The sequence below is a fragment of the Clarias gariepinus genome, chromosome 26, assembly GCF_024256425.1.
Source record: "Clarias gariepinus isolate MV-2021 ecotype Netherlands chromosome 26, CGAR_prim_01v2, whole genome shotgun sequence".
Taxonomy (NCBI): domain Eukaryota; kingdom Metazoa; phylum Chordata; class Actinopteri; order Siluriformes; family Clariidae; genus Clarias; species Clarias gariepinus.
Genome location: NC_071125.1, coordinates 1,268,977 through 1,282,058, shown reverse-complemented (window position 1 = coordinate 1,282,058; position 13,082 = coordinate 1,268,977). Strand labels below are relative to the sequence as shown.

General features: G+C 38.1%; 1 protein-coding gene across 1 annotated transcript; it reads left to right on the top strand.

The window, feature by feature from the left end:
- Positions 1-7,454, top strand: si:dkey-33i11.9 (synapse differentiation-inducing gene protein 1-like). Its single transcript, XM_053488259.1, has 2 exons — positions 1-549; positions 6,725-7,454. Exons 1-2 carry the CDS (start codon positions 199-201, stop codon positions 6,893-6,895), a joined length of 522 nt encoding a protein of 173 aa, XP_053344234.1. The 5' UTR covers positions 1-198; the 3' UTR covers positions 6,896-7,454.
- The last annotated feature ends 5,628 nt before the right edge of the window (positions 7,455-13,082 follow it).

Genomic DNA, 13,082 nt, shown 5'->3' with positions numbered 1-13,082 from the left:
TGTTATCTTTGTTCCTCATTTCATTCCTCGGGCCCGTTTGAGAAGTCAGACCACACACTGTGTAAACGCCCACACGAGGGTGTGGTCACTCGATGAAAAGCAGGACGGAGGATCAAGTAGAACGAGACTGGAGTGTTTACGGGGCATCGAGGCACCGGGCCAGGAACGAGAGAACAACCTGAAAAAGAAGAATTAAAAATGGATCCGGTCTACTCAAATGAGAAATCACGAATCGGTGATCAGCCTCCAGCATACCAGGCTGACATGGGGTATCCTTCAGCACCTTCTCAGGGTGTTTATCCTGCTGCCCAGGGGTACGGTTCTACACCTTACCCAGGTCAGCCTTACTCAGGTCAGCCTTACCCAGGTCAGCCTTACGGAGGAGCTCCGGCGTACCCCGGCCAGCCCGCCGTCACCACCCAACCTACCATCCTCGTGACCTCGGTGACTCCAGTTAGCCATGTTCCTGATTACCTGGGTTACTCCATCTTCACCCTGCTGTGCTGCTGCCTGCCCCTCGGCATCGCCGCCCTCATTTACTCCATCAACGTAAGTAGGAACAGCAAACTCTGAACTTTCTTCTAAACCTTCACACTGAGTCATTTCTTTATATCTCTCTCTCTCTCTGTCTGTCTATCATCATAAATATAAATATTCAAAATGCCATAAATATCATTCTTATCCCAGATTGAAGTAAATTTGTAATTTGTAATTTAGCTTTGTAAATGATATGTATATAAATTGTATTGTATTATAAAATCTTTCACATATGAACACTTCTGTTTATTATTTGTCACTGCTATATGATTAAAGTAATATAATGCTAGACTGTTTCTAGACATTTTACCAATTTCAAGTCATCTCACTCATATTATATTGTATTTGTTTTGAAATTAAGGGAAGTTAAATTATCCACATTCTTATCCTATGCGAGTAATTAGTCATTTCTTTGTTTTTTTATACTGTATTAGACAGCCATTTGCAGCATTCATCTCCAAATCATTCACCAAACCACAATGAGCTGTTATTTCTGTTCTAATGGTCTGACAGGGTTGGGTTTCTATTTAATCGAGCGTTGTTGTTTTTTCCATTAAATGCATTACTTGAGCATATTTACTTGATGACTCAGAGAGCATCGCTGAAACCAGTCGCACACTTACTGTATTACTGTAAACTTAGTTACTTCCTCGTGTTTCCCACTTCATTTTTTTATTTATTTTTATTCCTATGGGGGCAAAAATTTTTGCACTCCTCTGCACTTGACAAACTGATTTGACGCTGATGCTGTGACGCTACAAATAAAATAATTATCTTATATTCTGCTTCGATGTGGGTCTTTGCTTTTTAATACCAAAAGTCATGGAGTGATGTAACTTTACTAAATCCTTGTGTTCTTAGGTTAAACCATGTTTAATGCAATCTCGTGATGTACGAACTGGTAAAAATGATATCTGAGGTCGGGGTATTTTGCATTCCACATGTCAATGCAAACCTGTTCTCCTGCTTCACATAGATTTTGTGATAACATACAGGAGATTACATGAGGGCCATCTTGGGGTATAAATCATGCAGTTACAGGCGAAGAGCTTCAGTTCTTATTCAAACATTGAAATGAGGAACTGCTCACAAAGCAGCTTTACAGAATCGAAGAAATTGTGGAAGCTGGTTTGAAAAGTGTACGGAAGTCTGTATAAACCGTACAGTACGGGGGGGACGTTGGGAGGGGGTGGGGGGGCGGGGGGGACTAACTCCCTGAGATCGCAATAGGAAGAAAGCGTGAGAGGAACCAGACTCGACAGGAAACCCATCCTCATTTGGGTGATAACAGAATGTGAGGAACCTCGTATATCAGGCCTGTGTGAAAAGGTCCAGGACGGTTACTGTGATGCAAAAAACACTTTTCAAGTAGTGACAAGCTGAAAGGTGGGGTGGCTCAGGCGGATAGGGCTTTAGGTTGTTGATTTAAGGATCTGAGGATCCGGCTTTTAGCCCCGGGCATCCGGTGTAAAACCTGCACCAAGTCGTGTGCAGATCGGATGATTTGCCGTGGCGACCCCGTGACGGGAGAAGTTTTTTGTCTATATATTAAACAACAGGTAACGCAGAGCTAACAACTGTGAGCAAGAAGAAGATTGGGGTTTACGCAATGCACATGGACACCGGAGCTTCCTCGCACCTAACACCTCCCACCTCGCGCCTCGTTATAGGCGCCCTAAACATCAGAATGGACATGATGAGGTGAAAAACCCCACAAAAAACCTAATGTTAAAGCTTTACCCCTAACTGTTACAAAACACTGGAACTGGAGACTCCTTCCTTAAATGTTTTATAATGAATTCGTTTCCACAGCACAAGTCCCTGTGAGCGCACGGTTGCTATAGAGACCATAATGTCTTTTATTAGAAAAGGAGGAAAGGTTTAAAATAATAATAATCATAATCATAATCATAATTTAGGCCCATGATTTGCAGCCACACTAATGTCAGAGCTCCAGAACTCAACATCTGGAGTGTAATAATTAGTCATTGTTCTCCTGGCGAGAAGAGAAAGAGAACGAGAGAGAGAGAGAGAGAGAAAGAGACTTGAGGCCTGAGTTTACACCAGTGCCCTCCACGATGACTCCTCTACAAAATGATCGCGTGTAATCCAGTAGGAATTTTCCGGCCGTTTGGGACTTGTCTGCTATTTCTTGATTACACACCCAGGCTTTCTAAAGTATTGTAGCTTTGATGAAAGATGAAAAGACTGATCAGAGTAAAGGTAACCAGTCTCCTCTGCTCCATATGTCTGATTACATAGAAGACATGAATTGTGTCAGGATAAAACAAAAATAACATTCGAACATAAAGAAACAGTGTATTTTTTCGTGTGAGAATTGAACCACATTCACAAGTTAACATTAAAATACTGTTGTTAAAATTTGATGTCAGTCCATGTGATGATTATTTTACTTTTAGTTCCGGATGATAATTTTCTTCATGTATTTTCATTCCGAATCCTGATCCGCGTTCTGTATGAGGGTTGAATTTTAACATTCAGTTGTGGCATTTAACAATGCTGAGTCACGTCCTTCCTTCAAGGCTGCATTGTGGAGGTGAAGTAACCTGCTTGATTAGGCGTCTGATTTCCATCGGCTCGTGTCTTAAGGCAGAGCTATTAGTGCAAATCTGACACCTTGGAGTTTTGGAAGGAGGGAAAACATTATTTTTATCATTATTATTATAACCAGCTTTAAATTGCCCAAATGTGCGATTGATTAAAAAAAAAAAAACTAAAATAAATAAAAGGAAACATAATAGATGAATAATGGATAATAGGTTTAACACAATAGTATTGCATTTCCGTCTCTTTTGTGAAAAGGAAGAGACCCCACCACCTGCTGACTGGCATTTAGGCGAGAATAATCACTGACCACGTCAGTGTTGGATGCATGACTGGATACTGGAAATGTCTGTTTGTTTGGGGCTTAGCGCTGGAGTAACAAATCCCTGACCACAGGACATAAAAGTGCTTCCATTAAAACTGACTGAGCTCCAAAGTTATCTGATTTACACCGTTTAAAAGAGAGAAAGAGGGAGAGAGAGAGAGAGAGAGAGAGAGAGTTACTGGAATATACACCATCAGTTCAAAACCACAGCCATGTTCTTTGCTTCTCTATCTGATTCCAGCTAATCATGGGCATGTTTGTGTTGGCAGTTAGTCTGCTTTACTGCGCTATAAAGAGTTAATGGGGCAATTTATCTGTATTTCTTGCTCCTGTAACATTAAAGCAAGTGCAATAGTAGACTGATGGCAATATAATGCAAAAACTCTTAAAAAATAACATCATTCTGGGGTTAAAAGGTGATTATAAAATAATTTGAAGATGATTCAGCCATCCAGACTTTTCGCCATGCTTCATGAATATATATAACATTAACCGCGGATATGTTTTTTTTTTCTTCTTTTGACTTTTTGCTCCGATTAATGTTTTCCTATTCACAGTTAATCCCTTTATTATACAGGAAGTCCGGCCTCTTTAAAGCTTAATTAAAAGGCACCAATCAGATTACTACTAACGCAATCATCCCTCATGGTGAAAGTCGGTATTTCAGTGAATTTAAACAATAAGATATTTCATTGCAGCTTCTCACAGTGAAGTCCTTGACGCAGCGCTGATAAAAACGGCTCTGATACATAGCTTCTGTACCGGATTTGAGTGTTTTTTTAATGGGAGGAAAAATGTACACTGACGTGTGTGTATAATACGTTGTTTTTCGGTTCCACCAAGCTTTACTTGGAATGCTTTAAGGGTGGTGTTCTGTATTAAAAAATAATAATAAAAAAAAATGGTGGAATCTCTTAACCCTTTGTCAATCACTAAAGCAGTTCAATGAACACAGCTGATGTCTCAAAACTACAGTAAACACACTCGCGTCTTTAAGACTTATACTGTAGAGCGCTCGTAACTGCGGGAGTTCATAACAGTTTTACTCACTCAGAGTGAATGTTACTTTATTTTTGTAAAAATAAATGATTGGTATAAAATGTTGTATTGAAATGTTGTTTTTATTTATGTGTTTACATAGCTTGCTGTCAGTGAAGTTTAGCTAGCTGATTACCCGCTTTCTAGCGTGTGTTATAAATGTACTTTGTTGCTCTTATTTACTGTATAAGGAGAGACAGAATTAACCCTTTAACATTCTGCTCAACCTTTTGGTAGAGCACATTAAAAATGTCTTGAACATACCCGATTTAGCCCTCTCTACCACTTGGTTGAGATATGCGACACAACAAAATATCTCTTTCAGTAGTATGCTGTTTTAATTGCTTTTTTATTGTTTCTAACGCCCAGAAACATTTGTGCTGTTTCACAACCAACAAGTACCTGTATGTAAATGATACTTTTACCATAAAGCAACATTTCAACCGTTTGATAGAGGCCCATGTTTGATAGAGGGCTTTGGAAAAAAAAAAATGTTTAAGGGTTTAATAGAATGTCAAAGCAACATAATGAACACCCACCGCCTCTATCCAGCTGTGACTGTCATGTTAGAGCAAAAATCTTAGTCTAAAAGGTCAGTTACTCCATATCTTTTTCTTGTTTGTATAACCCCTGTATAAAAGCATTTGCAGAACAGCACTCTTGATCGTGTGATGTTGCGTAAATAATGGACCCCTGTGCTTTCCCAATTTTAAAAACCACTAGCTCTGGTTTATCGTTTTTTGCCACAACTTCTGGTTTCATTATTGCACCAAGATAATTGCATCACTTTTTCACTTGTTTTTGTATATTTCCTTTTCCTTTTTGTTTACTTTTTAACCCCCACCGATTAAGGCCTCTTCCAAAAGGTTGAGATGTCACTTCATGGTAAAAGTATTAATATACCAAGTATAAACATAGTTTTTTTTAATCAGAAGAATTCACATAACATTAATCTTTTTGTTGGGTAATACAACAGCACAAGGAAGCCTTTTGGTGCAACAGTGGGGCAAGTCCAGAATTTTTCCCTGTTTGTAAATATGTTTTGCCATTATCTGTTGTTGTGAGGTTTGTTAAATGGGGACATAGGCCACTATTGCACAGAAGAGCTCAAATGTTTTAGACGCACCCAGTATCCAGTCATTAGTTCCCTTTTTTTCCTTGTGATACTCTATGAAGCAATTATAGTTTTTCTCTGATCAGAATCAAAAACAACTTGTACAACCTCCAGATCATTCCATGTGAAACAGTTAAACCAGTTATCATAATCTGTCATGCATATTCTCTAAACATTTCCATTATACGTTTTTCTGTAAATGTGTCTAAAATTGAAGAATCACGCCCACTTTTCTACTTTGTCTAGTGAAGAGGTTTGTTGGAAGCATAAGATTAACCAATGACCGACCAGCTCTCTAAACTAGCTGGCTGCCTTGGATACAGAATGTAAGAACGTCAGAGTAGGCGGCTGTAGAAGCTGGATTAGACTCTTCAAAAGATTCTTTTCATGCTGTATTGTGATGTGGAAGAGAAAAATTGACCTGGCAGACAGGAAAATCAGGAGGTGTAGAAAGACTGCATTGTAATTCCCCAACCTGCGCTGCAGTTCTGCCTGAAGGTGTTTCCTACAATACGTCATACTGACGTGCATCTCTTATGTTATGTGTAACTTTCTATGTCTGAAACAGATATATGTCTTACAAAAATGCACCTGTTGCACATTTTACTTTTAAGAGATAGACTAAAGATTTAGAGCTTTACAGTTACAGATGGTGTGGTACTACAGTATGTGTACTAATTGTTTAGAGAAATACACTTACACTTTTTCCAAAGATAAGGAGGTTGAGAAATGTTCCAAAGCGCCTGAGAAAAGATATTAAAAGGCTTATTATCTAAAGACAATGCTTTTTTTTTAACAACCAAACAGTAGAGATGGTTCAATCAGGTTACGTTCAACGCATTTTTAAACATCATCGACTGACTCAAAATGTGCTCTACCAAACGGTTGAGTCCTTTAAACCACTGTCTGTCCTTATACAGTGCAGAAGAGGATCAAAAGATGCAGCACTTAAAAGTGTCCAATAAGAATGCAAAATGCAACAATGTTAATTAGAAGAAAAAAAAGATATGTTTCTTAATGTGAGCAAGTGAAAATGTACAAACGATATATGAATAACATTTTTGCATTCTTTAAAGAATAAAAATGACCTGCTAAGGGATTCAGGTCTTGTAAGACTTATGACGTCGCTCTCTTCTCTCTTACAGACTCGAGACGCCAACATGACCGGCAACACAGATCTGGCATTGAAAAACTCAAAAATGTCACGGCTCCTGAACAACATCGCTCTGGGGATCGGGATCGCCTTCATCGTCCTCTATATCATCATCGTCGCCGTCACAGTTTCAAACGCCGGGAAAATACACCATGGTGACTGAAACACCAAAAATCTTTAGCAAGATGCAATTATTGATTATGAAAAATATTAACTTTTATATTGCTTAATGATACATTTTATATGTCTAGGTGATTTACTTTTATCCCAAATAATAGTGAGCGTTTAAATATAAGTGGCAGCCGAGTCCTGTACTGTATAAACATCCTGTGCATGTTTATGCTTTATACGTTTGTACTATATACACACTAGAATTCTGTTCCTGTATTTAAATGTATAATAATATGATAATTGCTAATTGTTATATCCCTAATCATTATACCATATCACCTGTCTGTTATTGTTAGATCACTGTCCCTAATAAACTGGCAACTTGGTGTGTATTCCTTATTTGTATACTGTACTTCATTTTATATTTTATTTTTAAGATACATGGAAAAAGTTGAATTTACGTTAACAAAAAAACAAAACAAAACATGACTGTTTAACTGATGCTGTGAAAAAACAAAGATACGAATTGTAACCCCGCCCCTAAAACCTGTTCATTATGGTGTAAACTGTCAGACATTTGCAAATATAAATAAATATCTGAAAGATCTTCATGAAGTATGAGCTTGCTCTTCTTCCCGAGATAGTTTTACAGTGTCTTAGTATATGCAGTATTGATAAGATATGATAAGATTTTTAATCCCCTGATCGACATGCGATCATCTTTGTTCATTCAGAGTATCAGAGTTGTGACCACATCACCTACAGTAGTTAGCCATTTACCATTTTGCACATCATATTATGCGAAAGTGAATAGTTCAGCCGCAGGACGTTACAGCAAGGCAAGCATGCTGAGTTTATTAGCTCGCTAACATGCTAATTTAAAGCATCTTGTTTTTTTATTACTTAATACCATAAATAATTAGGCTAATAATAATTTTTTTAATTTACAGTAAAATTTTTGCTTTAATTGCCTTGGATAACCGAATCTCATCTGTCTGTGAAGGTTCTCAGTCCTCTGAAAGCTGATTCGTGTCAACTGGACTAATTTCTTGTTAGGTAGATACGTTTCTCTCACTGCTCATCCAAGTAGCTTCATCAGTCTGAGCGAAGTTGGTTGGATGGTACAGTACAGTAAGCTCCTCATATTTAAATCCCCTCCAGTCTGAAAAGGCTCACTACGTAAACAATGCTGAAGGTGAGAGTAGGCTATTAGGGGACGTTGTTAGAGATGACGGTTTCCTCTTACAGTCCAAAGTCGCGCAGATTAGGCTAATTGGCGTTCCCAAATTGCCCCTAGTGTGTGTATGAGTGTGTGAGTGTTGACCAGAGGTCCTAAAATGGTTGTAAAAATGGGAATATATACTGTATACAGTTGTCCCCATTGGCCTCCATGCTTTCAAGTTGGACTACTACAGAGGGTGGATGGACGTCTATAGCTGGAGTTCTTTCTATGACAAGATAAACTGTAATAATTAAGCCTGTGAGTTTGACTTGCGTATCACGATTATTTGTCGTAGTTGAAAGTGTTAACTGTCGAATTAAAGGCCACTACACGGAACAGAATTACTAGTGAAAAGTACTTTAATACAACTATATTACATTTTGGTTGTGAAACAGGTAAATGATTAAACCCTTACACCCATCTATAGGACTTAATTAAACTCTGAGAGCATCAGTGAGGACAGAGAGGCGAGAAGGGCTCGGGTTGTTTGTTTGATTATTTTTAACTAAAAAACAGTTGAGCGAGGTTGCAGGGGTCATGTGAACTAACGTGAGTTATCATGATAATACAGTACATAGAACTCTAAGGCACATACAGTACACACACACAGAGACGCACACTGAGCTCATCCAGATTTATGTTATGCATCTACACAAAATGGTCCCTAATACAGCACTGAGAGGAAAAAATCAATAGCTCGTTAACTTTTGTTTCAGATATATAATGGCTGCAATGATTATTCAAAGTTTGAGATTTTTTTTAAACATGCAAATCCTGGTTGATAATTTCAAAAAACAGATGTCAAGATGAGGCGCGGGCATGATGTAAGTGCACGCCTTAATCACCTGTGAAACATAAGACTTTGAACAGAGAAGCAAGAATCACTCCAGTTAAAGGGGACCTTTTGCTCATTTTGAGGCTCTTCGTCCAGGTAAGATAACCTGAGAAATTCAATTCAATTCAGGTTTATTTGTATAGCACTTTTAACACTTGACATTGTCACAAACCAGGTTTAAAAATCTTAAAAACATTTGTCCTTACTGGGGAAAGGAACCAGACTCAAAAGGGAGACCATCTTTATTTGAGTGGTACCGGATAGCAAGACCATAAAGATGTCCCTTCCATAATTGTGCGCTATGACGTGCGATTGTTTAACAGGAAATGTGTTTTAGTTGATATAAGATCCAATTGGTTGATGTCACCGACTGTTCGCTGTTGGAGACTCGGGTACAAAAATGTCCTTTAGCAGCATTAGTCCATATACAGTAGTGAGTCAGTCCAAGCCTTCAGTGTGGTTACTAAGTGTAACTGTCCTCAGGTGTCATATGAAACAGGAAGTATTACTGTAAGCAGAACACTTGGCTCTATCATCTTCAGCAGCAGTTTGAGGTTTACATGTGATGGGATCTCCAACCAGACGTGGGTCACAATTAGAGAACTGAAAACTGAGATTTTGAGAATTGATAATGCTTGAGAATTGTTTCCATTGCGGGCAGATGAAATAATAACGTGACTTCTGATGGAAAATAATTTAGAATTGGTGTGAATGTACATATGCAACAATTGGGAATATCGATTTGAAAGACAATAATCAAAATTAAATCATTGATTAACTCAATTATTGATTAAAAAAACAAAACAAAACAGAGAACAGAAAACCGGTGTGTAATCAATAATCACTTAGATGTTTATTAGAGGCTACTATACAATATAATACAATACAATACAATGTTTTAATGCATTGTATCAAATTTTATTTGTCACATACAGTCATACACAGTACGATATGCAGTGAAATGCTTATACGACCGCCTGTGACCTTAAAAATAAAATTATCAATAAAAAATAAATTAATAAAATATCAATAAAGAAAAAAATTAATTAATAAATAATTAAAAAAAGAGAAAAACGTAGCTGTAAAAAAAGAAAAAAATCAGATCAGTCCGTATCGCCTGCATTGTATTATTTTGTATCGTAACAGATTCAGATAGCAAATCATTCCCAATGTTGTGTCAAATCACGATGTACTGTATATTTGAGCCCTTCGGTGGTAAAGTGGTCTTGACCCCCTCTATCCTCTAAATGGTGTACTGCTGATGCTAAATGCTTAGTGGTTGGAACAGACGAGGGGGGAAATGAGGTCGCTGCTGAGGTTGTTACATAAACAACCAGGGATTTATTGTCCACCAACCGGGTCTTTTTAGGGGTCTTAACATACTAAAAAACTCATACAGAACAACAGACAGATTGGAATCTGCTGCAATTAGGGCGTTTGAGAGTCTGGGCCCCGGGCGTGCCGAACATAGAAAAGGTCTCAACATAAAATTCCTTCTTTTCTAAAATTATGTCATAATAATATTAGAATATCCCCTTAAAATGCACTCTCTTACTGGTGTGCCCGGGTGGTGATGGCGCAGGGTGCTTGGACCCGCTCACCGTAACAAAACGTACACCATACTAATACGGTTGGTGTTCATCTCACCAACACATGCCCGTGTAAGAAAAAAAAACATAAGAAGCTATATATATATATATATATATATATATATATATATATATATATATATATATATATGTGTGTGTACAGTCATGGCCAATGACCCCAAGCATACTTTAAAAAGCACCCAGAAATAGATGGCAACATATTTACACTCACTTAAAGGACTATTAGGAACACCATACTTATACAGTGTTTGACCCCCTTTCGCCTTCAGAACTGCCTTAATTCTATGTGGCATTGATTCAACAAGGTGCTGAAAGCATTCTTTAGAAATGTTGGCCCATATTAATAGGATAGCATCTTGCAGTTGATGGAGATTTGTGGGATGCACATCCAGGGCACGAAGCTCCCGTTCCACCACATCCCAAAGATGCTCTATTGGGTTGAGATCTGGTGACTGTGGGGGCCATTTTAGTACAGTGAACTCATTGTCATGTTCAAGAAACCAATTTGAAATTATTCGAGCTTTGTGACATGGTGCATTATCCTGCTGGAAGTAGCCATCAGAGGATGGGTACATGGTGGTCATAAAGGGATGGACATGGTCAGAAACAATGCTCAGGTAGCCCGTGGCATTTAAACGATGCCCAATTGGCACTAAGGGGCCTAAAGTGTGCCAAGGAAACATCCCCCACACCATTACACCACCACCACCAGCCTGCACAGTGGTAACAAGGCATGATGGATCCATGTTCTCATTCTGTTTACGCCAAATTCTGACTCTACCATTTGAACGTCTCAACAGAAATCGAGACTCATCAGATTTTTCCAGTCTTCAACTGTCCAATTTTGGTGAGCTTGTACAAATTGTAGCCTCTTTTTCCTATTTGTAGTGGAGATAAGTGGTACCCGGTGGGGTCTTCTGCTGTTGTAGCCCATCCGCCTCAAGCTTGTGCGTGTTGTGGTTTCACAAATGCTTTGCTGCATACCTCGGTTGTAACGAGTGGTTATTTCTGTCAAAGTTGCTCTTCTATCAGCTTGAATCAGTCGGCCCATTCTCCTCTGACCTCTAGCATCAACAAGGCATTTTCGCCAACAGGACTGCCGCATACTGGATGTTTTTCCCTTTTCACACCATTTTTGTAAACCCTAGAAATGGTTGTGCAGAAATGGTAGATAGGGTTTACAAGTGTGACTATACTGTAGAATCTATCCATTTTATATAAAATAATATAAATCTTTTCATTTAATATTAACCTGTGTTTCCCAACTGCTTGATTATCTTTCAGTGGCAACACTTTCTGAAACAAATAGAATTCAGAAGCGCTGTGGTGTAATTTATCGCATTACTGTATATGAAGTTCCAGGAAAAAAAACGCCTGATAATAGAGACGACACTGATTTGCTAAAGAGGAACTGAACGTCTCAGCGGGGTTTTAATTACGTCTGTACTGGATCTTACGCACACTGGGTGCCGAGAGCAAACAATAGCCATGAGCACTTACATGGGAAACGGCTCTTATCTCTCACAGATTGCATCAATTTAACTATGAAAGCAAACTCTCTCTCTCTCTCTCACACCAACACATACACGGATACACACACACACACACAGCTAATTCAGACTGCCTTACTCACGCATGCATTAAACACTTTAACCAGGTTTTAAGTGAAATTTGATATAAATATAATAAAATATGACTTTGCTTTCTGTACCAGAAGCTTTGATCATGAAAGCATGATCAAAGGGTTCAGAGTAACCGTAATTAGGCTTCTTAGCAAATGAACAGTAACGTGCTTGTGTTATTACACTAATTCGATATGGTTTCTATAGCAACAGCTCATTCACAGTGACTGAAAAACATCTGTAGTCATAATTGACTTGACTGCCATAACTGGCGACCGACAGTTAGTGAAATAAACACGGGTAAGGGAAAGTAGATTTAAATGGTTAAAATTTAAATTATGAGAATGAACCATGGAGGTGGTGGACACTCATGAGAAAATCAATGAGATTTACTTTATATTTCAGATTATTCTGCTTTATAATATCATTAAGACAAAATATAAACAATATAAGCTATTTAAATCTTAAATTTCTTAAGCTTTTAATGTATATTGATTCATTAATCTTATCAGGTTTAGATTTTAGGCTTTTTATCCAATTATCAACAAGACATTTATTTGCCTTAAAACTTTAGGCTTTATTGTTGTGTATTGTAGTTCGTCTGTCATTGTTCTACACTGTTGCGTTGTTTATTGAGTCATTGTACAGAACATTGGACAACGTGTTATATTTAAATGTGCTTTACAAATAAAATTGACGATAACAAATTGCCATAGAATATCAGCTCCATACAGTATACAGTACTTGCATTGTCGAATCTCAAATAGCAGTAAAATGGAAAGCTAGTACACAGTAGTAGATCAGGGGTTAGAAAGGGATTTGGGATTCAGCCTTGTGTTAGACGCTAGTTAGCTTTGTAGCTCACGTTAACATGAACAGAACAACACGGATGGTTTAGAGGCGATTTGGAACGACCTATAGAAGTGATTATTAGAGAGTCAAAGTGTTGT